This window comes from Zingiber officinale, chromosome 3A (assembly GCF_018446385.1).
Source record: "Zingiber officinale cultivar Zhangliang chromosome 3A, Zo_v1.1, whole genome shotgun sequence".
Lineage (NCBI taxonomy): Eukaryota > Viridiplantae > Streptophyta > Magnoliopsida > Zingiberales > Zingiberaceae > Zingiber > Zingiber officinale.
The window spans coordinates 164,750,738-164,776,665 of NC_055990.1; the positions used below are offsets into that span (position 1 = coordinate 164,750,738).

A 25,928-nucleotide genomic window follows, 5' to 3' on the forward strand; every position below is an offset into this window, starting at 1 on the left:
CTGTTTAAGTGGATGCAAGTTTGATAAAGGACAAGGGACATAAATACTACTTTAGTTTGCCTTTTATATGGATCCTGTTGGAACTTCTTATTATCTAGATGATGGACCTCAGCGACGATATCTAATCTAAGTTTTCTTATTACCCGATCCTTAAAACGATCTTATGCCGCAGAGCAAACACCCAAATCCGGTTCCTAGTATTGGAGATTTTCCTAGATCAGGCTCCTCTATTTTAAAATCCCTATTATAAAATTTGTTGTTGGATTTTAGTTAGTATTTACGCATTCAAGTAATGGTACGAATCAATCTTGCACTGTAGCTACCAACAGAAGGAAAATTACAGTGGCAAGCTAGTAATAAAATAAGCCACTGTATTTGCTCTTGCCAACCAGAGCAAATTAAAGAACAGAAGGAAAATTCTCTTCAGAGTGTGCCTTCTTTCCTCTATGCCTGCAACCTCGGCCACCAACGGAAAGGAAGAACAGCTACCAATATGGGCTCTTCCCGATGGAATTATATTGCTAACATTGGCATAGACCCTTCAAGCTTCGTTCAATGAATATGCAGATGCATAAACTGGAGCAGTTCTTTTGTGTCCGTGTCGGACAAGAAAAAGGTAATTTGTTTTGTACTGGTAGTAGTATTGCAGTGATTTGCACCTTCTCGAGGTGGAGCTATTTGCGCTCTCTCTACCCAGCTCCCTCAAGGTGGTGCAACTTGAGTTGAGCTATACTTATGCTTGATCCCTGATGGGGCTCCTTCTAAGTGGAGCTCCAAGTGCCCTCTTGTAAGCTCACGCAACACACACCGAGTTGAGTTCCCCTTCCACTCGATCCAGCAGAGCTCTGTCGAGAGATATGAGTTGCTCTTCCACTAAATCCTGCGGAGTTCTCTCAAGGTGGGTTGGTGCAGCTCTCAATGGCCTTCCGCGAGCATTTTCTGGTGGATCACGCAAGTACAATTTTAAACTTGAATAATCTAGATTATAAAAGATAATAAACTTATGTAATATAGATTATAAAGTAAATAGTATATAATCTAATTATATTACAATCCTAAAATTTAATATGTCAAATATACTTATAGTTCTTTTTTCTGCACCAATCAGTCACTAGTGGTCGGCGGCCGTCATTCCGTCCACCGGTCGTTACCTCATCCGTTGGCCGTTGCCGTCATCTGTTCCTGCCGACCATCATCGGTAAATGTTATAAGATATTTTTATTATTTTATAATAATATAAATTATATTTTTTATAAAATATAATGGACGTCAAATAAAAACATGAAATCTCATCCTTATAATTAAAGATGACATAAATAATACAATTCTTTCACCAAACATAGTAATGTATGCCAAATATAATAAATTTAATTACATTATAATGTTGATTATATTACGCCAAATCAAACTTAGCTATAATAACAACACACCATCTTCTTGACCTTGAGCTTCTTCTGCCAAAGAAGTTATTCTCTGAAACACATTTTAATATGGTTATGTGAGCCTTTGAGGTCCCGCAATGACTCCAGAACCATCCCTTGTTTCATCTTCTCCTCCCCACTTCCTTATTCGAGAACCTGCTTTCATTGCCTGAGAGGAACAAAAACACTTCACTAAAGATTCCAACACTAATCATTCATTCCCATCACAGTTGAGCATAAGATACAAATCAGATTACGAGTGTGCCAACAAATTGACTTATTTAGAATCAAAAAATACACTTCTGAATACTTAAATGTCTAGAATCTTTCGACTGAGACAATCATATGAAATACAATTTTATGATTTTAATTGAAAATTTAATCTGTGAACCAACATGCACGTGAAAAAAGGTTCAAAGATTTTACCTCCTTTTTCCAATTGGTCCCTGCCGTGATGACGACTATAATTACAGTCTGTAAGCACACTCCAGCCAGCATGCCACTCCACATTCCCTGCGTTAATTCGACGCAGGATCAATTTTCGTAAAGGCCCTCCTATTTTGCACGCTAATACCTCTTTCATTCTTCTTTTTTCTTTTCTCTCATTTAAGTGAACTTAAAATTAAAAGTACCAAATTGCAAGAATGTAGTGGGGACTCTTTTTTTTCTGAGAGTAGAGAGGGATCATTGTGGGATGTTTGCAACTAGACCACCTATATTTTATTTTATTTTACTTTGAATAGTTTCGTACCTTAACCCCAAAATTATAATAGAATGCCAAAAGGCACCCTATCGGGATCCCAACTCCATAGTAACAACCCAGGTTAACGTAGGCGACCAGCCACTGCCATCCTGCTCCTACTGCAACACCTGCCCATGTGAAGCTATCAAATTATAAACTCGAATCACTTCTCCCTTTTTGCATTAAAATCCTCCAAATTAACAAATCGAACGAGATTATACGGCATTAATTGCATGCACCGACCGGATAGCACGGGTTGGACGCTGTTGAGGAGGAGAGTGAAGGCGAAGACGACGGCGAGGTCGGAAACGGCGCGCACCACGTCGGGGCTGTTGGTGAAGGGAACTCCGTAGACGTCTCTGAAAGCCAACACCAAGCTGAAGAAGATGATGCCCAGCGTCAAGGACGAGATGAGGACGCAGAGGATCGAGAACTTAGCCGCTCGAGGCCTCCCTGCTCCCAGCTCGTTCGATATCCGCACACTGCATCATCATCGATAACTTAGCTTATTACTGGTGAAATTAACAAATAGAGGAAGTAGTGTACTTCGGATATATATATATATATATATATATATATATATATATATATATATATATATATATATATATATATATATATATATATATATATATATATTTATATATATATATATATCGATGTTGGTGATTGCCTGATCGCTACGTTGAAGCCGAAGAACACCATGAACTCCCACCCATTGATGTTGTTGCTGCATTGAGATGGGATCAATAATTAGGAGATTAATTTGAATCGTAGAAGAAAATATATGAGAAGCGAAATTCAATTTTCTCTATCGTTTACCAGATGGATACGGCAGCAACTGCAATTTGAGCATCTTTCAAATGGCCAACTAGGACGATTAGTATCATATAGTACCAGAACTCGAGACTGCAGATTCAAAGAAACAACAAGACAATTGAGGGATATTGTAGCGAGGAATTCGCTCGATCGATTCATCCTTTATTAATTAATTACCAGAGCATTATGGCAGATCCAATGGAAAGCCACACGAAGGAGCCTAATCCTGTGAAGGCTGCCCAGCTGAAGCCGTTCCATGCGCCGGGGCAGTTCCCCATGGCGATATACGCGAACTGGCCTCCCACCACGGTCCACCAGGCCAAGTTGAGAGACACCGCCGCACCAGGGAGGCCGAGCCGGAAGTGGCCGACGAGGAGCCAAGTGAGGGCGACGTGGAAGACAAGGGCGAAGGCGGCGATGCCGGCCATGACCAGGACCTTGCTCTGCGCCTGCAGGAACTTAGAGATGGGGAAATTGAGGGCGTACGCGAACAACTGGGGGATCATGTAGAGGGCGAAGCGGCCGGCGAGGACCGCGATGTCTTCGTCCTGCTTGAACAGCCGGAGGAGAGGAGTTGCGAAGAGGTAGACAGGGAGGAGGCAGGCGGACATGGCGAGGAGGATGAGCCACGAACGCTGCATGTACACGCCGAGCATGTGGAACTGCTTCGCGCCGTAGGCTTGCCCGCAGAGCGTCTCCAGGGCGCTCCCCATCCCCATCTGCCATTGTTGTTGTTTTTTTTAACAAGTAATTAACAATCTTGCTCTGTTTCATGATGATCGACGAGGAAGACGAAAGATGTCGATAAAGATCAACCGCGAAATGACTAATTAATTAATTTTTCATAAATGCGCTAAATTTCAACCGCGAAAAAAACAGCAGGGGGGACTCTGCTTTAGGTTTCAAACTGACAAAAATTGCAAGAAATATTTTGTTGGATCAATATGGGCGTTATTGTTGGTTGTAATTAAGAAATCGATGAACTAATTAACGGAGCGGGCTTGTAAATAGTGACCATGATCCCGAAGGCGAGGCCGGCTATGACCATGTTCTCAGTGGAGACGGCGTCGAGCTCGAGGGTGGTAAGGTGGCCGGCGAAGACTTGGGTGGTGGCGCCGAGGGAGTAGCGACAGATGGAGGTGAAGATGGAGGGGCCGGCCAAGTACCACAGACGCTTGTTCTCCTCTGCCCATGCAATACCGAACTGCTTCACGCTCTTGATCTCCGCCATGTCTTCTTCTTTCCCAGCTCTGCCTGTTCCATTCTTCCCCAGCAAAGCTTCCTCCATCTCTGCTCTCACTGATCTCTCTGTTCTGTCCTGCCTTATCACATAGACAGTCTATGACGGACAGTAAGAATCCGAACAAGCATCATCACCTTTTTATATTATAAAAAATGCCTTTGATGTTGAAAAATTAATCAGGGCTGCTCTACCAACTTTAATATGCTATTAATATGATGATGAAAGAGTGTCCTATCACATATACGTTAAAGGACAGAAATTGATTGACGTAGAAGTCAAAGGTAAGGAAGACGTTAAAATTAGCCGAGCGGGCTGGTTAGATAGGATGAATGGCATGATGGAATGGATGAGGAAGGTCAAACGAATAGTAAAAGACTATGAGATAAACAGACAATGCAATGCATTTTTTGATCGTCGTCCGTGCCGAGTGGATGGCATGTTCATCCAGGTAAAAGGCAATCGTCCGATGATGTAGAACAGAGCGAAGGAAGATTGCTTTGTTTAGCACGATCAAACAGGGTGTCTTAATCGAGCAGATGTCGATCAACTTATAATGAAACTTATCTATATATCTCTCCATATCATTTTAGATGTTTGTGCCATTGATAACAGAACATGTTCCGCAGATAAATCGTACATTAAAAGCTTCCAACCTGTTATATTAGGGATTTTCATGTTAGTTTAAGGAAATGTGTCAAGGATATTTTTTTTATCTTGTCTTTTTCTAAGACATTTTGGAAAATGTGTTACGCTTTAAAATACGTGCACAAATACTACAGTAACACTATAAAAAGAGATTCATATTTCTAGGCGGAGGTATGCGTAATTTTATTATTCTACACGCTCTTTGCTACATGATTCAAACTATTCTCCTCTTTACTGGAAATTAACTTAGCGTCGGAGGGTCAACGTCGAGAATCCCTTTTTGGCCTGACACTAATATCTTTGTGTTGCAAGACCATGTGGAATTTTCATCCTGTCAACTTCTGAGCCACATCTCCAGTTTATCATCTTCTCTGCTTTGAACAGGATCACATAATTTAGAATAAAAAAATTATTTTATTAAATTTAGATATCCATTTTTTATTATACTATATATCAACTTCACTATTTTTTTCTCTCACCTCAATGATATGTAAGGAATATAATTTATTTCCTAAATTTTAAAAAAAATACTATTTATAAATATAAAATTTAAGAAATAATTTATATATTTTTTAATTATCCTATGTCAATTTTAGACTAAAATCTATCAATAGGATAATTGATTGATATGGGCGCTATTAGATAACATGTCCTTGCATACAACTTATATGTGATTAATAACTGAATTCTAATATTAATTTTTTATATCAAGTATCGAATCGAACCCTAACACTTCCAAACAATAAAATTTATTAGGTGGTCCATGATTCTTCGAGTAGTTCAAATTTATCTAAATTATTGAGAGAAAATTTGAAATGAAATCCTTTATTTTTATTTTTTGAAATTAAGATCGTAATGAGTTTTTTAAAGGTAAATCCATATTTCATCTAGAGGAAATATATATTAATCATATTATAAAATTATTAACCATTTAAAAATGAAATTAATAGCTTTCTTTAAAATAAATATATCCACTTCACTATAAATATTTACTTTTGCTAGTTTAAAATTTTAATAAAATTGAAATAATCCGTCAACAATTAAGATGTTGATAAGAAGGTGAAATTAGAATGGTTTGTTTTTATACGACGATCTTTATCTTAAATAAAAGTGACAAAAATAAATAAATTCAATAGATTCTCACTTTTGTGATAAGAATATAATATAATATAAACAGCCATTTTACTTTATTCGATTATATATATATATATATATATATATATATATATATATATATATAGTTATAGTTATATTTGTTAATAGAAGCATTATTTTTAAAAAAATGTTAGATAGTGAATTATCTATTTTTTTTCTTCACTACACAACTAAAATTTTTAATTCAATTATTTTACAAGATTTAGGGTTAGATTATACATATATTAGTTTGATTTAATTAATAATTGAACTTGTTTAGTAAATATTAAAGTCATGATTTTCTGAATTCTTGTAATTATTTTATTTGTGCACAATTAAGTTTTTTTTAGGTTTAAGTTTTTTTTTTATTTGTTTAATAATGTTAATGTGGCAATATAAGGAGGCCCACCTGACAGAGGTAAGTGAAAGTCAAAGTCAAGATGATCAATGTTAGGATGTCAAAGGGTCAAATTGAGGTCGATTGCAATGGCCGGTCGGCACAATCAGTGTCTGACTGGCGGGAGATATGGACGAGCGGACCACTCATCTAGCTCAGAATAATATGATAAAATAATCCGACATTTAGCGTGGAGCAACAAGACGCTTAGGAGATCGGATAGCTTGTCCAAACAAACAGGGGAGGACATGTTACTACTCAATCATCACAGGAAAGAGCAATTGAGGCTGACATAATCGAGGAGTCCCGACCGAGCGGCTACCCTGCTCGGCCAAGCAACGGGACTTGGTCATGGATGAAGTGGAGAAGTCCCAACCAAGCGGCTACCCCACTCGGTCAAGCAACAGACCATTGTTGTAAATGTCGACATCCTTTTGAGAGCTAGTGTACACGAGGTATGGTCGACAAGCAGATCCTGTTAAGGTATGGTGTCAGAGGTACTTTCGTGACAGACACCTTCATGGGACATATTAGAGAACATGCTTATGCCTCAATGAGTGTGCACGTCGCCCACCAGATGTCTATATAAAAGGGGGTCCATCATCGACGGAGGTACACGTTATTCGCTGTTTTCGCCTACATTACTGTTGCTCCGCTTTCCTTCTACACTACCAATGACTGATTTGAATATCGGAGGGTCAATATAGGAGATCCCTTTCCTAACTTGACACTAACATGACTTATTTTGTTGAGCGAATGTTTTATAGAGCGAAACGAAATCTATAGTCGACCAACAAAGTCACCATATCTCCAACTTTCAAACTTCCAATTTTTTAAATAGGATCCACTGTAATTCAACTGATAAATCTTAAAAATAAATTTTACTGGTACAACTCTAAATCTTAAAAATAAAATTTAATTAAAATAATTAAAATTTTAAAAATAAATAAATAAATAAAATGATGAAGACGACCAAGCGACACCTCAATCTGTGATGGACGCCAGTGCTGAGCGCCCACGGTAGGTAAGAACATGAGATTTTTTTTAGAAAATTTCTTTATAGACATGTCGATATCAAATTTGACTTTTCAGAGAAACGTTTCCACAAAAAAAATATTTAATCAACACGTAAATATATAATATTGAAATGTCGAAATCATATTTGACTATATAAATAAAGGGTTCCACGAAAAATATTTAAGTATTATAAATCCTACATCATCACTTACGTGTCTAATCCAGTAAATATTTTTTTTAAAAAAATATACAAATCACATATATAATTTTAAAATTATCAAATTATATACATATACCCACTTTCTATTTTACCCTCATCTTTAAATCAATTTAACTAAAAAAAATAAATCAATTGAATCGATTTCATTCTATTTAAAAAAATTCATACTCTTAATATATTGAGTCAAATTAATCTTTGATAATATTTTTACAATTAGAAGAAATAGACGAACAAATAGGAACTGATTTCACATCATTTCGAGGTCTCTAGTTAGATCATTCGATTTTGAGCGAAATTACATGATGAAAATTTTCAAACATATAGAAAGAAATTAATTCAACTGCAAAATTTTCCCTTTCGAATTAATTTGAATATAAGGGTAAAATGGAAAATTGGTATATGATTTAATAATTTTAAAACTATGATACATGATTTAGATATTTAAAAAAAATGGATAGTATATTTGAACTCCTTGTAATATCAGAAATCTATTGGAACTGAAATAAGTGTAATCGGAGCTCTCTAGGTCCATTAGTGGATTTCAATCAAAACCATTGACCTAGAGAGTTCTGATTGTACCTATTTAAGTTTTTATAGATTTATGAGGTTTCAGAGAGTTCAAATATGGTATTCATTAGTTATTTTGACTTTTCATAGATGTTAACATATAAAATTAAAAAATCATAAAAAAAGTCCATGTTGGATTTGATATGATATCATTCCATATCAATCAGGCCCGCGTTGGACCTGATATGATATCATTTCATATCAATCAAGTCCACGTTGGATCTGATATGATTTCATATTAGACCCAACATGAGCTTTTTTGACGATTCTTCCATTTTACATGTTAACATCTATGAAAAGCCGAAATAACTAATGGATATCATATTTGAATTCTTTGAAATCTTAAAAATCCATAGAAACTGAAATGGGTGCAATCGGAGTTCTCTAACTCCATCAGTGAGTTTTGATCGAAACTCACTGATGGACCTAGAGAGTTCCGATTACACTCATTTCAATTCCAATATATTTATGAGATTACAAGGAGTTCAAATATGTTATCCATTATTTATTTTTTACTTCTTCAAATATATTAAAATGTTATTAAAAATTAACTAAATGTTATGTAATGTTATTCATATGTTCTATGTATGTAAAAAAGAGAAGAGAGAGAAAAATGATAGAGAAAAAAAATAATAAAAAAAAGTTAGATTATCAAGAGAGTAAAATGAGAATTACACTTAAAAATGTACACTTTTTAATAAATAGTAAAGTAACATGCCTCTTTTAATAAATTTAAATTTTAAATGCTTTGATAAATTCCCGAATAATCTTTATCAATTTTATTCAAATTATTTAACTTGAAGTAATTGACAAGTAGTTGCTCCCTTGATATAAAGTATTTTAATATAGAATATTATAGGAGAGTGATGATCACTTATGTATACACAACTTATATATTTTGAATGATAAGAATTTGATTCTATACAAATTTTCCAATTGATTACTAAAATAAATTTAAAAATATTTGTAATGAATAATCATCCATCTAATATTTTTTAGGTCAAACTATTTAATAAAAAAAAATTATCCTGTCTATGACAGAAGTATCACCAATACGCATAAATACGTACATACAAAAAATATCATTTGAGCGAACTCAAAAACCATGGCAGGAGTGCTCCCCTTATCACCAACAACCCCGCTCCCGCCATTTCCCGATCCTCCCAAACTCAACCAGCTGCGCGATCGCCACAGTACCGGCGACGACGATGCCCTCCTCCTCAGCCATCTCGCAATTACCCAGCATTCCTTTCCGGGGAAAGCAGCCTACATCTCCGCCATGAAGGCTGCCTCCCTCCACTCCTCAGATAGCCACGGGAGAGCCGTCCACGCCTGCATCCTCAAGGTTGGCCTCGTCGCCGATCGCTTCATCGCCAGCTCCATCGTCCGCTTCTACTCTTCCGTCTCCGACTTGGACTCCGCCCGCAAGGTGTTCGACGGAGTTCCTCTCAAGGATGCTGCGCTCCACACCACTTTGCTAACTGGCTATGTGCAGAATGGCGAGATTGAGAAGGCGAGGGGCTTGTTCGATGCCATGCCCGATAGAGACGTCATCGCTTGGAACGCCATGCTGAGTGGCTATGCCCAGTGTAGGCTTCCGGAGTCCGCTCTCGAGTTGTTCGTGGAAATGCAGCAGTCGAATTGTAGCCCAAATGAGGTCACTCTTATTCTTGCCCTGTCATCGTGCTCTCAGTTGGGGAGTCTGGATTTGGGTGAATGGATTCATGGCTATATCAATCGACACAATGTGGAGATCAGGCGTTCGATAACGCTGAACAATTCCCTCGTCCATATGTATGCGAAGTGTGGTAGACTTGATGCAGCTTTGGTGTTGTTCCTTGAGCAGAATCCTAAGAACTTGGAGTCTTGGAACACAATGCTGTGTGGATTGGCTGTAAATGGATGTGGAATGGCTACTCTTTCCCTGTTTGCGCAGATGATCAAGTTCAGATTACGACCAGATAGGATTACCTTCGTCGGAATTTTGATGGCTTGCAGCCATGTAGGCATGATTGACACTGCTATCATCGGCTTCAATTGCATGAAGACGGTCTATGGAGTTGAGCCAAAGGCAGAACATGTTGGATGCTTGGTGGATGCTCTTTCTCGTGGGGGGTATCTCGATAAGGCGAGATCAGTGCTTGAGGGCATGCTTTTCGAAACAAATGCTTCTGCTTGGCGTGCACTTTTAGGCGGATGCTTTGCTCATGGTGATTACGAGTTGGGCGTAGTGGTGGCGAGGCATCTCATTGAGCTTGAGCCACTGGAGGAAAGTGGATATGTAGCTCTGCAAAAGTTGTATGCGATTACTGGTAGAACAGAGGATGCATTGAAAGTGAGGAAACTGATGTGTGATCTGGACATCAAACAATCCTCAGGAGCAAGCATGATTGAAGTGGAAGGAACAGCGTGTGAGTTCTTGGCAGGAACACTATGATCATCTAGAGACAGGTAAATACAATCTCATACAATTCCAAACAAGCTTTATCTAAACCAGAAGAGAGGAATCAATGGAATGTGCCTGGGTTAGGCATGATAGAGATCCATTCGAGTCACTTTCCGCACTATGCTCAGTTTGACATGGTTTTAGTACGGCTCGAGAATTGGATTTGCCCTGCAAGCTGCTAGTATGGCGTAACCCTTTGACACTACCCAATTTGCATCTCTAATCAGTACTACTAATGGAAAACTAACATATCATAAAGTAGAAAATTTTAAGTTCAACATTTTAACCTACCATGGAAACAAACACTCCACAAGAGTATATCAGAGGACATTGTAAAAGTTTCAAGATTGTTCATGTGGGCATTTAGTTTAGTAAAAGGAAGTTAAAAGATGGGCATACAAGTTCCTGACTTACATCTAACAAGTGTCGTAGCTTAACGGGACTAAATTGATCCACTGAGGAACCACTGGTTCTTTCTTCTCTGCTCTTTTCTTGGAATGGATTATCAACAATCCCTTCATTTTCAGTCAGTCCCTTTCAGGGGCATCTCCTGCATCTTTTCTATTACTTAAGTTCCCTGACCAGGTTTTCTCCACCTTTCTCCTGTGTTGTTCGTCGGGAGTTTCCTTGCTTAAGGATGCTGGACTTTCCGCAATAGGTGAGGATGAGCAAAACATAGGAGTAGCAAATGATGAGGTACAAGGAGTATGAATCGAGATCAGGCTGGGTGGTGATCTTTTCTTCAATGGAATTCCTTCCAAAACTTCCTGATTAAATACAGAAACAGCTTCAGCAGCTGCGTATTTCTTAGCAGCATCATCCACAAAGATTAAGTCTTCAATCCGTGCGACGATGTTGAATGCCAAACTCTCCACTACTCTCGAATAGCTCTCGAGGATTGACTGCCCTACATCCTGTAAAAGAATCAATCTAATGTCATGCGAGATGGTCCTACACAGAGATTTAGTAACTGGAGGCTCTCAGCATGTATTATGAATGAAGAATATCCAGAATCAGAAACTGTCATTAGAGTGCACAATCAATTTAGTCATAAACTTCATTGCAGTAACCTTTTAAGAATTACCTTATTGTATTGAATCCTGAACATATCCAGAGTAGTCTGCGGAAGACCAGGGTAACGAAGTCGAACACTGTGCAAAAGAAGCTCAGCTCGATGCGCAAGAAGCAGGCATCTTTCTGTGTCACTAACAAGGCTCATGACCTTTTCACCCCATGAACTCTTCTTCGCTTTAGATTGAGAGTGCTTGTTTTGGCCCTTCTGCTGCCAAACATGAATGGCTGCCTCGGTCCTGTTCGCCAGCTCCAGAATATGGTGCTCCGATGGAAACTCTACACAGTCGAGAAAGCACTCGGGCGAAAATTGATCATCAGTTATGTAGCGGTAGACCATGTCGCCTAGACAGCACCTCCCATTCTGCAACTCATTACATTATCATTCTAGATAACAATAAAACTTGTGAAGTTTTGAAATCTACTGTCTGCTGCTAGATCAAAATTTAGATTTTGCTTCTTTCTGTTTATTATCTTGCAGCTTTATTTGAGGAAGGAAGAGGTCTGTACCTTGGGTAATGTTTCAAAGTAGACATCAGGAATATCCATCTCAGCCAGGATTCCACTATTAATCGCCATGGCCGCCTTCAGTATCTGGTTCGCACAATCCTTAGACAGCTGCAGCCTCTTCCTTGCTTCCTCAGACAAACCGTTTGGCGGGACTCTCGGACAGGGCAACCACCATTTCTCCTCCTGCCTTACGGAGGACCTTCTGAACGAAGAAGACGGGCGCGCACCGCTTTTATCATCATCATCATTTGAGACCAGGATTCCTCGGTCAACATACCAGAATTCACTTGTGCAGAACCCATCCAGCATCTCTAGAAGCATGGCATCGAGTTTCTTGAGCGCCGGAAGGTTCAAATGGAGATCGGTGCGGGGACGAGATACCATCACCTCAAACGACCCACCGCCAGGGAATTGCTGGACCGAGGGGGTGAGCTCCACGATGTGGTCGCTCACGCTCAGGAACCAGTCCATTTCCCGTCGCCACATTGCCTTCTTCTGCGGCGCCAGGGGTTCCAATCTCCAAAGTTCACCGAAAACACTTGCTGAATGGTTACGGACAACAGGAAGCGACGTCAAATTCAATTTGTGATCCGTGTAAAGTAATGGCGGCAAAACGGAACGAATCGGATCTCACCGGAGAGATTGGTGATGGCGTTTGAGATGGCCAGGGCGGCGCAGACGCCTTGGCCGCTGCCGGACATGTCTTCTCCGAGGAGAAGCTTGGCGAATCTCTCCTTCATCATCTCTACTTCTGAATGAACCGAGCTAAGCAACTGTGACTCGTGAGGACGAACTGAAAGGGAGAAACAAGAGGACGAGAAGCAAGCTACAAACCGGAAAAATCCACCGCTTTCTTCCCCCAGAACAACGCCTCCTTGTCAGGAGGCAGAGCCGCAGCCGCGGAGGAAGACGTAGCGAAGAAGTCGCTAGAGGAGTCGGAGCAGGAGACATCGGCGCTGGGGCTGTAGCTTCCGGCGACGCTCGGGTTGTCGTAGACATACTCCTCTTGTTTTGACGATACGTCGACCATTTTGCCGCTGAAAAAAAAAAAGCAAAAACAAAAAAATGGCACTGCCAGAGGCGATTTAGCGGGCGGAAGCAAGACGTCCGGCGGCGAATTCTTCCATAGAAAATGGGAATTGGATAGGCAGTCGGTGATCATCCATTGAGGGCTTCAGATTGGAGAGGGGAAAGCTGGTGAGGAAGAAGGGAAAAAGCAATCGCCTTGCTCTCTCTCGGTCACTTTTTCTCAGCTCTGTGTCAGTCGCTGTGCGCGTAGAAATGGAAAGGAAAGCGCACTGCTCGCCCCCCTTTTGTAATTTTCAAAAATATTACAGGGTTTTGTTAAAAATATAAATTTATACAAATATGTATTTAGATAAAAAACCATGAACGATCGAATTGAGGAGAAATTATTATAAAAGTGAAGAGAATGATCAGTCCCAAGATAAGACCATGTGTAGTGGCAGTGCTCTCTCCTTTTCCTGTTGTTGTGAGTGATGAACCCGTAGACGTGAAGCAATGTAGCAATGCTGGCTCATCATAACACTGATTGATTAATTAATTAATTAATTAATTTGTTCGATGATAAAACAGACGCTCCATGCAAAGCATATATACATGATTGCATCAACAAGGTTTTCACGTGAGCAATAGATTACAGTCACCATAATAACAATTCTGTTTAATATTTGCCCTATTAAGTTCTTTAAGTTTAAACTACCTTCATTTTTTTTTTTTGTTCAATGCACGATAGATTACAGTCACGAGATTCGGTGGATATACTGGACAAGTTGAGTGATTTGAATGGGTTGAAGAACTGGACAAGTGGAATGGTGCAGATGAATGAGACAAATTGAATAGATTGCACAAGACAAATGGTGGACTGAAAAAAGTTAAATGAATATATATAGATTGACTTGACAAAATAGGTCAACCTAGTAAAGAGTTAGTACTCTTTTAGAAATTAAATGGATTATGGAGAAAGAAAGGAAGAAAGAAAGAGATGCTACGCTTGAGTCTGTATGAGACAAAGAAGTGAGGAATTCTCTTTCGGCTCTCCCACTCGAATAGATGCTTTTCCTTTTTGTTGCTTTGAAAGTAACGACTTCAGCTTTAATCGCCCCTCACGAACCGGATGATCAAATAAATCAAACGGATTGCTGGACTGGTAAAGTAACAAATGTCTCGTCAAAGTCTAGAGAGAGATTTTTGTGAAAAATAAGCTGCAGGTAGAAATTCTACGAATGCAGATGACTAGCTAGTTCTTCTTTACACCTTTAAAAGTGATTATTATTTCTACTACATGTAAACTACTATTATCAAGTAGGCATTTTAATTTCTTGAAGATAGACTTTATCTGGCTACTAAAATCCTTGATCATTTATTCCATCCGGAAACTGAGTCGGATAGAAGAGACTAGTGACGAGAGTAAGAATGTTGATAGGAGAAGACCTAGGCCTGGGATCGACAGAAAAAAGAGGGGGATGATCGCAGATGGTACCCGTGGCCTTGCAAACACCATAAACCAAGCACTCGGTTGGGAGCGTTAGAGCGAGAACCAAGAAAGAAGCCCCTAGCACAGACCCTCCGACGCTCAAGTCAGAAAGAAGTCGAGCGGAAAAAGTATGAAAATAGAACTATAGCAAATCTATCTGGATTTCCCACCAATTATCAGATTTTGCGGATCTAGCTGGATTTCAGCCTAGTGTTAGGTCCTTTAGATCCTTCAACTCCTACACACTTGGTAAAGTAATTAAATCACAAAATACTCTAACTTTAATTCACTTGTCATTCATCAAAACCTGAGTTACATCATTAGTACAAATTACACCACCAAGCTGAGCTAGATGTTTGTAAAGGATCAACTAGTCAATGACTATGCGAGGCATCACGTGTGCGCGAAGAGGGAGGCTATAACGGCTCTAGATTAGAATTAGGGCACAAGATGAGAGGAAGGTGTGCAGGCAGTGCTAGAGCTCACAGCGATTGAGCGAGGCGGTACGACGATAGGAAGCTAGGGCATGGCTTAGAGCAGGGGGAAATGGCAATGCTGTTAGGATGACCTCGGCTTCGTGAATGGAAGATGATGCTCCGGTGTGAGGAGGGGACGGTGGACAAGTGGCACCTGCGTGATCAGAAAAGAGGGTGGCATTGTGGCATAGCCACGCTATGTTGGACCCCGTGGATATTTTGATGTGATCAACCAAGTTGGTTAGGTCCTGCTTTGTATTTGATCCCTGTGTCTGAGTGTGCAGGAGCTTATGAGCGCAGGAAGTCGAGCGGAAGACGTAGCTAGCGAGAAGGACGGCACGGGAAGGGAGCCGACGGGCTCGGTGCGTCCGAAGGACGAGAGAGCTGCGGAAGAGTACACCGGTGGGCGAGAAGAACGTGTGCGGCGTTTGAGGGACGTTAAGCCGAGGAGGAAGACTGTTCGAGGAGAAGGCCGGAAATTAGATTCGGGTGAGCCCTATTTCGGTTAGCCGAATCACCCAAACTATCGGAGCATCGGAAGCCAACGCAATGAAGCTGGAAAAGAAGCACAAGCTGGAAAACCAGCTTGAAGGCGCCTTCATGAAGCATGAAGGCGCCTTCAACAGGTCAGTTTTGACCGTTTGCGCTGCGGATAAAATTTTATCCGCTGACCGAGCTGGAGGCGCCTTGAACCTTGTTGGAGGTGTCTTGGACCCTTGGGATAGACTTTCCAGGAGCTATATAAAAGCCCCTGGAGCTAGGAATTATTCATTCAACTCAGTATTAGATTTCCTAGTAACTGTTGAGCTTTCTAAGTGTGTAAAAGGCTTCTCCGCCTTCAGAGAATGAGTTTTCTTGCTGCGTCTTTCATCGCCTTGGATTAACAACCGTCTTGGTTGTAACCAAGTTAATTCCGGGTCTTCTCGATTTCTTTTTTTTTAATTGTTTGATTTTAGTGTTGCTATTTTTCAGTTGAAAGTTTGAGGAGGGTATAATTTTTATTTGCAGGCAATTCACCCCCCTCTTACCGGCCTCCGCTGCACCTACACGCTAGACTCCCACGAAAGGGGCCACGATGTGATTGTAATCCGACAGTAGCAGCAATGGCCAAGGTTGCTCCGGCTAATTGGCGAGTGGCTCGGCGTCGGACGATGTTGCAAGAAAAGAGGGGATCGGGATCAAGGAGAGGAGAAGGGAATCAGCCAAATGAAGTTAGGTTTAGGATTTGATTAACCAACTATAGATTAATTTAATCAGTCAACTCCCAACTTAATTGGGATATCTAAACAGGTTCCTCTTAGCCTAATAAATCTACCACTTAAAACGTGTCATCCAGACTTGGATTAAATCCCGAATTTTTTAAAAAATTCTCAGAATTTTTTTTAAAGTTATTTCTCCAATAACACTTATTATTTAATTATCGTATCTTACAATAGGAGTCGAGCAGCGCAACAATGAGATAGGGGCTGAGTAGAGCAACTATTGAGATAGGAGTCGGGCAAAGTAGTTGTTGAGATTGGAGTCAGGCAAAGCGACGATTGAGATAAGAGATGGGCAGAAGATAGGAGTTGGGTAGAGCAGTTGTTGAGATAGGAGCTAGGTAGAACGGCGATTGAGATAGAAGCCGACTAGAGCGAGTGTTGAGATAGGAGTCTAGCAGAGCGGGAATTGAGATAGGAGCCGAGCAGAGCAGCTATTGAGATAGGAGTCGGACAGAGTGACGATTGAAATAAGAGCTGGGCAGAGCGGCTATTAAAATAAGAGTCGGGTCGAGCGGCTATTAAGATAGGAGTCGGGTCGAGCGGTGATTGAGATAAGAGTCAAGCAGAGCGGTTGTTGAGATACGAGCCGAATAGAGCAACAATTGAGATAGGAGCTGGGTAGAGCGGTTGTTGAGATAGGAGTCGGGCAGAGCGATGATTGAGATAGGAGCCGAGCAGAGTGACAATTGAGATAGAAGCCAGACAGAGTGATGATTGAGATAAGAGTCAGGTAGAGCGATGATTGAGATAAGAGTTGGACAGAGCGGCGATTGAGATAGGAGTCAGGCAGAACGGTTGTTGAGATAGGAGCATGGGCAGAGCGACGATTGAAATAAGAGCCGGGTAGATTGGTCATTGAGATAGGAGCCCAACAGAGTGACTATTGAAATATTGAGCCGGTCAGGCGTATATTAGCAGATGTGCAAAGTAGAATAGGGTCCATCCAGCATGGATCCGACCGAGAGAATGAGCAAACTGAGCCTAGGGCCTGACCTGGCTGGAGCCGGCAAGGAGAATAAAGGGGCTGAGCCCTCAGGACCTAAACATGCTAGAGCTAGCTAGGAGAATAAGGGGACTAAGCTCTGGAAGCCTGACTGATCTAGAGCCGACTAAGAGAATGAGGGGACTGGACCTTGTAGGTCTGACCAACTCTGGGGTTGATAGGGAATACGCTAGGAGTCATGCCCATGAAAAGTGGAAAGTGTTGGTGTAGTTGGCACTAATGGTCAAACTTATATTTTAATAAATGACAAATAGTTAAAGTTAAGTTCTGTGTGATCTGATATCTTTACCAAGTGTGCAGGAATTTATGGGTATAGGGACCTAACACCAAGCTGAAATCCAACTAGGTCTGTAGTGTTGGTGCAACCTTAGGTCATAGTTGACCTGGTTGACCTGACTCGAGTTGTGTTTTGATGTTTGACGATGTTTGACGAGAAGAGAGTTGTATTCTTGATGTTTGACAAGAATAGGTGTTTGGGAGATTGTAGGTGCAACCTTAGGTCAAGGTTGACCTGGTTGACCTGATTCGGGAAAAGTCCAAGCAGGGAGCTTGGCACGCGAAAAGTCCAAGTATGGAGACTTGGCACTGGAAAAGTCCAAGTACGGAGACTTGGCACGGGGAAAAGTCCAAGCAGGTAGCTTGGCACGCGGAAAGTCCAAGTATGGAGACTTGGCACGGGGAAAGTCCAAACAGGGAGTTTGGCACGGGGAAAAGTCCTGGTGAGTGAAGCTAGGTAGTCGGAGAAGTCCTGGTGAGTGAAGCCAGGCAGTCGGGAAATCCCGGTGAGTGAAGCCAGGTGAAAATCCTAGTGAGTGAAGCTAGGTGAAAGTGGAAGTCCCGGTGAGTGAAGCCAGACATTCTGGAAAGTCCTGGTGAGTGAAGCCAGGCAGTTTGGAAGTCCTGGTGAGTGAAGCCAGGCAGATTGGAAATCCTGGTGAGTGAAGCCAGGTGAAAACCCTAGTGAGTGAAGCTAGGTGAAAGTCCTGGTGAGTGAAGCCGGGCAAGGGAAAATCCAGATGGATCAAGGGTGATCAGGACATCTGGTGTTGAGAAGGTCAAGTAGGTCAAGGGAGTGACCGGATACTTGACACAAAGAGGAAAGTCCAAGTGGGTCAAAGGGATTGACCGGACACTTGGTAGGGAGTCTTAGCAGGTCAAGGGAGTGACCGGATGCTAAGCATGATGTACCAACAGGTCAAGGTTGACCGGATGTTGGTTTGGGAGACTTGGGATTTGGTTTGGGCAAAAACCAAGCTCTGGATCGGTCACCGCATCGATCAAGGATACGCTTAGGTATTTGATCGGTCACGACCGATCGATAACAAAATGTAAGGCACGACGATTTCGGAGCTTACCGATCGGTCCGGGGACCGATCGGGAGCCTGATCGGTCCGCAAGACCGATCAGTATCTGATCGGTCTCGCCGACCGATCAGCCTCTCTGGAGTGCGAGGAACCGCACTCAATAAGCCCTGATCGGTCAGCAGACCGATCATGCCATACCCTGATTGGTCCCCACGACCGATCAGAGCACGATCATTAGCTAGCGGAGTTCGGGAGAAAGCGCTGATCGATCTGTGGACCGATCAGGGCACTAGCCGTTGCGACGCAACGGCTATATTCCTTCGTGTTTTACTTCGCAGGTATAAAATAAGCTACAGGGCTTCGTTGCTGCTGCTGCTTCCTCCTTAGAACTTCTGTTCTTGTGCTCTAGAGCTTCTGCTCTTACCTGCTATCAGAGCTTTGCTGAGCTCCTCGCAGCTGAAGCTTCGCGTGAGCTTCTCGTCAGCTGCTGCTGGTGTGAAGCTGCTGCTTCATCACTCCAGTCAACAAGAAAGGCAAGCAAGTGTTTCATTTCGTTTTTTGCTTTCTTGTATCTGTTGTACTCCTATCTTGCCTGTGCAAGAAACATTGTGGCGAGGTTTCTCCACCCAGAAGGAGTATATTGTATTAGCCGGTTCTCTGGGGACTCATCCACCGACGGATTGGTAGGCTTCGTCCACCTTACGGACACGCCGAGGAGTAGGAGTTCATCTCCGAACCTCGTTACATCCATCGAGTTTGAGGTTTGATCTTCTCACCGTTTCCTTTCTACTGTTTTATTTCCTCTGCTAACTCGATTTGTAGAAAGAAAGCGAATTTGGGGTCGGCTATTCACACCCCCCCTCTCTAGCCTCCGTACGAAGGATCCTAACATGTAGGACTTGATAATTAGTGGAAAGTCCAGATAGGTTAAGGTGTGATCTGATATGTGGCAGAAAGCTCGGCTGGATCTGCGAGACCTGACAGTTGGTCGAAGTCTAGTTGAGTTTACGAACCTGACAACTGGCGAGAAGACCTGGTGGATCAAAAGACAAATCTAAGTGAGGTAAGTCACTAGAAGAAAGTGATTTAATGAGAATGAGTCCCAATTGGGACTATAGGCGTTGATCAAGTTTAAGTCCATTTTAGAAACCTAAACTGATATCATGACTAGATCATGATCTTGGTAAGACAAGATCTAATTAATAATGTAATTCTATATTGTGCTAATTTTATTTTACTGGTTACACTTTATTTTTGTTCTAATGCATTTTGCAAGGTTAAATAGCAAAAATCAACTAAAGATGAACAGTGTCAGGGTGCCTCAAAGGTGCTCGTAGGTGCCTTAAATCCACGTGGAAAGCACCCTAGATAGGGTGGAGACGCCCTCGAAGAAATAAGGTTTACAGATAAAGTTTTGTGGTGCAGAGGAGCCCTAGAGGCGTTGAAGGCGCCTCGAAGGCTCATTGGAGGCACCTCAGAAGAGCTTAGAGGCGCCCTTGCACGGATAGGAATCGAAGCTCATAGGGTTGATCAAGTTTGAAATTTTTGAGATTATGTTTTAGCTTGGAGGCGCCTCCAAGGAGGATTAGAGGCGCCCTCAACAACCAATAAAAGAGCTCTTTGACCAGCATTGATAAATCATCTCTTTTATAAGTTTCAACAACTCTTCTGTTGTTTCAACTAAGCTCTACTATTGTGCTACTATGCCGAGACATCCGACCGCTACCATCAGACTGATACCAACACACGAGCGCTCTCACCTCTACATCTTTCGTGTTGGTAATTTTAATTAAAGTCATTTGCTTTACTGTCTAAAAGAAAAGTATAGGTTGTTTCATTTTTCTGTCTTTCATACTTGTATTTGATTCCCTCTTCTGACTGTTCTGAAAGAGATTTATAGTGGATTGCCCGTCGATATAGTCCGAGAGATCGTGAGTCTTGGAGTAGGAGTCGCCGAAGAATCAAGTAACCAATCATATCCTTTTTCTTTTTGCATTCTGTTTGTCGTTACTCAATTATTTTTATTTTTCCACTGCACATTTATATTTCAAAAAAGAAAAGTTTTTTAAAAATACGTGATTCACCACCCCCTCTCATGTGCACTGATCCTATGGGAAGCTGAGTCCCGGAGGTCCGACTAGCTTTGGGGTCGATTGGGTATATGCTAAGAGTCGTGCCCATGAAAAGTAGAGAGTTGAGCTCTGAATATTCGACCGACACTAGGGCCGATTGGATATATGCTAGCACTACAACAAAAACATTAAAAGACAACGGTTAAAAACCGTTGTCGTAAGCCTTTAAAACCGTTGTAATTGGCAGTGTTGTTAAAAGTGGGGGGCTACGACTGTAGGATCGAAAAGAATTTAGATATCTCCACAATGACATGATATTGTCCACTTTGGGCCTAAGCCCTCATGGTTTTGCTCTTGGGCTCTACCCAAAAGGCCTCATGCCAATGAAGATATCTTTTTCTTATAAACCCATGATCTTTTCCATGTGTTTTCAATATGGGACTATGTTTGCAACCTTGCAACCCCAACAATCCCCCCCTCAAACAAAGGACCATGGGCTTCCCACGTCCGATCCTCGACCCACCAGGTCTTCCTGCCCCTCGGTCTACTCGACCTACTAGGACTTCCTGCCCCTCGGTCTACCCGACCTACTAGGACTTCCTGCCCCTCGGTCCACCCGACCTACTAGGACTTCCTGCCTGGTGTCTAGTCCTCTTGATCCGAACATAGGAGCCCCCACTTTCTTTGTTCGAGGTCAATATTGTACTCACATGGTTCAATCAGACCATAGCTCTTGTGCACAGTCGGCGGTTAAACCTTCTGGCAGTCCGGGCTCTGATACCAATTGTAGGATCGAAAAGAATTTAGATATCTCCACAATGACATGATATTGTCCACTTTGGGCCTAAGCCCTCATGGTTTTGCTCTTGGGCTCTACCCAAAAGGCCTCATGCCAATGAAGATATCTTTTTCTTATAAACCCATGATCTTTTCCATGTGTTTTCAATATGGGACTATGTTTGCAACCTTGCAACCCCAACAACGACAACAGTTTTAAACCGTTGTCTTTGATTGAAAAGACAACAGTTTTGCAACGGTTTAAAACCGTTGTCTTTGAATGAAAAGACAACGGTTTAAAACCGTTGTTGTTTAGAGTATTTTTTTTAATAACATTGTCCGTTACAATCATTTTTGAGGCTACGACAATAGTTTTTAACCGTTGTCTTTGAGGGTGATAAACAACAACAACTGTTTTAAACTGTTATCTTTTAAATTATTATCTTTTAATACCAATATATTATATTTCAATATAAATATATAATAAAGAATCATAATCACAAAAGGAAGAATATTTCTCACATCAATATCATTCAAAATGTTACTTATACAAGAATTACAATCACAAAAGAAGAAACATGTCTCATGTTTAAATAAAATTTATCTCAATACAAATAAACAAATAAGTTTCATTTATAACTAATGAACAATAACCAACTAATGAACAAGTCTCATCACAATCTTCAACTTGTAGGATTTCATTGAACTCTTTTTTCTCACTTGCTGATTCTTTTTCAATCAATATATAAAAATTGGCAACCACTGTTATAGCCTTGCATATAGAAAAATGAATAAAGCTCAATGGAGTGAATAGCTTCATGTAGCTGAAACCAAAAAATTGGGACAAGCATAGTTTAATGGAGATGATGTAAGAATTGGCAACAAGTTAATTCCAATAAACTGACCAGTCCTGCCCCAACATGATCACAAATGAAAGTTGCATCGATGTATCGCTCTTCCTCTATAGCTCTCTGTGGCAACAAGAGTGCTTAGAATATACATTAAATACAATAAGTGTATAAGACAAGTTTCATACATTCATAATAGTCAATGCTGCTCCAACAATATCCTTTTTGTAGCACCAATTATGGCCAACTTCAGCTTTGCAGCTTCTCCATAATCCTCTCTTAAAATAGCCTCATTCAATTGTGACTGAAATAAGGTCATCACATAGCATGAAACTATCAGCAAAACTAAAGCCACAGTGGTATGAACAAAATTGTACACTAGAACATAATAAACTTGACTCTAACAAGAGGAAATCAAGTTTGGTATATTCAGTTAAGCTTCAACTTCTAATTTAGTGGTGTTGTTTGTGCTACTCTCTTTGGGCATAACAAGCCAGAGTGACCATGGTCCAAAACTTTGAACAAAACTGATTTTACCAGCTAGTTGATGGCCTATACCATGTGAATCATTTTCATATAATCTTTACAAACCTATAATAAGATCTGAACTAACATTGGTATAAACCAAATTGTGCTAACTATACCAATTTTATGGATCAGTATAACTATTAGAACCAGCTGATATCATTTCAACTCGTCATAAGTGAAAATATTTGTGACCTATACCATATGTTGCTTTCGTTTTTAAAAATCGTTGTTTTAAAAATGCACATGAATACTCATTTTCATTAGATTAGGAGTCTCCAATACGGAAGCTAAAAAATGCACATCTGAAAATATTCACCCTTGTTTTATCTCGTATAACAAACAGTAGAGTAGTCTTATGAGGACAAAACCGTCTTAGCATCACCTGTCATGAGGTAAACGAAAGCAACTAAGCAAAACTCAAATTAAAAGTATATGTAAAAAAGTTATTGTAAGACTCAATTTGTTCAGGGGAATATGGTTTGGTTGAAGCAGCAATTCGCCAGCTCCTGCTCTACAAGCAAGTACGTGTTGAATTCAAGAGTAAAGCCAACAAGTAGGAAATTAATGGGTAATTATGAAGAATATTTTACCATTTTTTACTAGCTATTAGCTAGACCATAGTCACTACAGCTGTTCTGATTATGGAACTTGTTGGCTGATGCCTTCATGTATTCGTCAGTTAAATTTATATCAGAGTTCATAAATTTGAACCATAATGATGAAAAAGATGCACTTAAGGAGGAGACTTAATTTTTTTGAGACTTACTCAAGTGGGGATTTGAAAACAAAGAAGCATGCACCAATTGCCAAGTAGCACAGCAAGGGAACAAGCCCCTTTAAGTAATGTGAAGTTCCATCCTGTAAAAGTACCATTAGTTGAGCCCTGCAGGAAGAATTTTGGTTGAATCCTAGCATTTCAAAATAACTGAAAAATAACAACAGAAGTTAGTGTAACTAACAAACAAACCCCAATGAGTTACCTATAACGTGAATGCGATTACTAGTATTGCCATGATCAATGAGTCAGTTTCTAACAGATTAAGATCAAGATCCATCTTGATTCCCGTTATCCAAGCCACCATAACACATAATGGAACCTTAAAAGGGCAAATTAGTACATTGTAAGCTATTCTTTAACATATACACAACATTTCATTTCAAAGCTACATCAAATTAAATCCTTACAACAAACATGGAGATCTGGGTTGTTGAACCAAGGGAAACACCAAGAGTAATATCCTGTGTGAGTTCAACAAGAAAAAATAATTATCACCATGAGAACAATCGTGTTTGACATTTGTTTTCCTTTATTCTTTGATTTGGGTGGATAAGCTAATTCATACGAGCAATACAAATGTAAGTAATAGAAATGCATTTAGCAACATCACAAATATGGAAACAATTTGATATGAAATATTATGTTTTAAGAAATTTATACTGACATATTTGCCTTGTGTTGCTCAACAAGTTATGCACCTTCATGCATCAATATCAGAAACAGTATGATCTCACACATAATGCCCAAATGCCCTTGTGAGTCCAGCTATGTGTATCTATTATGAGAAAATATACAAAGACCAAGTCATTTAAAGTTTAGTGTTCCAAAAGAAATAAACACGTCGAGTTAGTATAATTTAACCGTTAGCAAGCTCATGATAACATGCACATCAATAACAAAAGAGTCATGAATTAGAATTGCATACAGATTACTAAAACAATTTTATAAGATAAATTGGCTAACAATATGTGATTGCTAACATAAAATGCAGATCATTTGTCTATAAGTGTTGAAGTACCAATCACAACGCAAGCAGCAGGCAATAAGATCCATCGAACCACCAAACACAAGACGGTTAAGTGGACCAAACACAAGACGGTTAAGTGGTTACCCATAAATTGGTTTGATACTCCATGGAGAATGAGCAACAGAAACTAGAAACTGTGATGAAGACGGCGATAACTTCAGTATGTATTTCATCTGGTAAGAAATTACAGTTCACACAAAGGATCTGAAACCCTGCCAAAGTATATAAAAATGACGATCGAAATTATGTCTTTTATAGAGAAACAAGATCAATGAAAACTATCAAAAAGGCAGGTACAAGAATGAATCGACAAAGAAGCCCTACTCTACAAGGTCGGAAATAAGAGCCAAAGGAAGGGAACCTGAGTGAAGTAGACCAAAGTGATGAGCCAAAGGAAGAAAGCTCCGAAGGAGGCCCACATCCGCGTCGCCAAGGAAATCCACATCTCGATCTGCCGTACAGTGCTCAACTAACGCAGCCCTGAAAACTGGGGGGCGAACAAATCAAGAATGCACTCGACGGCGAGATGACCGGGAAGATTTGCTCCGGAGATTTGGTTTTCCCCTTGGGGATTGGCTTCGGTTCGTCCCCTCTTCGTCCCCCTCACCCAAACTCCTCCACAATGATGACGAGTTCATGTTCGGAGATCTCAACGACAACATCCTCATCAAGAAGCAGGTAAGATGAAACCCTAATGAGTAAGCAGAGGAAAGAGGTGAAGGGAGACATTAACCTGATGACACTTCCACCAGACAAAAGGGAGAGCATCGACCATGCCCTAGACGCAGTCAAGCTAGCAAACAAGGTTCGGCGAGTTCTCGTCATTGGCGCATGTTCCGGTGAACAAACTCATCACCTTCCTCCACCTCCTCTCCACTTAAAAATTTGTGGAGAGGGGTTCGCCGGAGAGGGGTTGAATGAAGATGCTTAGGTTTTCGGCAGCAGGAGCGTGAAGAGATCGTATGGAGAGAGGGAAATAAAAACGGATAAGAAGGGTTCAGGAAGGCTAAGGCGGAAAACACGGCGCCAAAAATTTTTCACAGAGAGGGAAAAACACCGAAAGAATAAAGTAAAAGACAATGGTTTACAAAACTGTTGTCGTATCGCCTAAAAAAGTGCTTAAA

The 25,928-nt window shown here is 40.7% G+C and overlaps 3 protein-coding genes across 4 annotated transcripts; 1 reads left to right on the forward strand and 2 right to left on the reverse strand.

Annotated features, from left to right (window-relative positions):
• Positions 1-432: 432 nt before the first annotated feature.
• LOC122053381 (protein DETOXIFICATION 33-like) lies at positions 433-4,333 on the reverse strand. 2 transcript variants are annotated; one of them, XR_006132195.1, is made up of 10 exons: positions 3,998-4,333; positions 3,160-3,701; positions 2,986-3,072; positions 2,837-2,893; positions 2,407-2,645; positions 2,173-2,291; positions 1,848-1,934; positions 1,431-1,590; positions 1,081-1,182; positions 433-939 (listed from the first exon to the last, which is right to left on the reverse strand). XR_006132195.1 is itself a non-coding variant. In XM_042615404.1 (8 exons), the coding sequence occupies exons 1-8, from the start codon at positions 4,268-4,270 to the stop codon at positions 1,495-1,497; spliced, it is 1,500 nt and encodes a 499-aa protein (XP_042471338.1). In that variant the 5' UTR covers positions 4,271-4,333; the 3' UTR covers positions 1,275-1,494. The 2 variants fall into 2 exon arrangements, 1 of the variants encoding a protein (XP_042471338.1); XM_042615404.1 differs by lacking the exons at positions 433-939; positions 1,081-1,182 and having other exon boundaries at positions 1,275-1,590.
• A 4,934-nt stretch (positions 4,334-9,267) lies between these two features.
• LOC122053382 (pentatricopeptide repeat-containing protein ELI1, chloroplastic-like) lies at positions 9,268-13,655 on the forward strand. The gene is made up of 2 exons (XM_042615405.1): positions 9,268-10,656; positions 12,204-13,655. Exon 1 carries the CDS (start codon positions 9,311-9,313, stop codon positions 10,640-10,642), a length of 1,332 nt encoding a protein of 443 aa, XP_042471339.1. The 5' UTR covers positions 9,268-9,310; the 3' UTR covers positions 10,643-10,656; positions 12,204-13,655.
• LOC122053380 (rop guanine nucleotide exchange factor 1-like) lies at positions 10,885-13,394 on the reverse strand. Its single transcript, XM_042615402.1, has 5 exons — positions 13,067-13,394; positions 12,867-12,983; positions 12,233-12,774; positions 11,736-12,086; positions 10,885-11,565 (listed from the first exon to the last, which is right to left on the reverse strand). The coding sequence occupies exons 1-5, from the start codon at positions 13,392-13,394 to the stop codon at positions 11,179-11,181; spliced, it is 1,725 nt and encodes a 574-aa protein (XP_042471336.1). The 3' UTR covers positions 10,885-11,178.
• Positions 13,656-25,928: the final 12,273 nt, after the last annotated feature.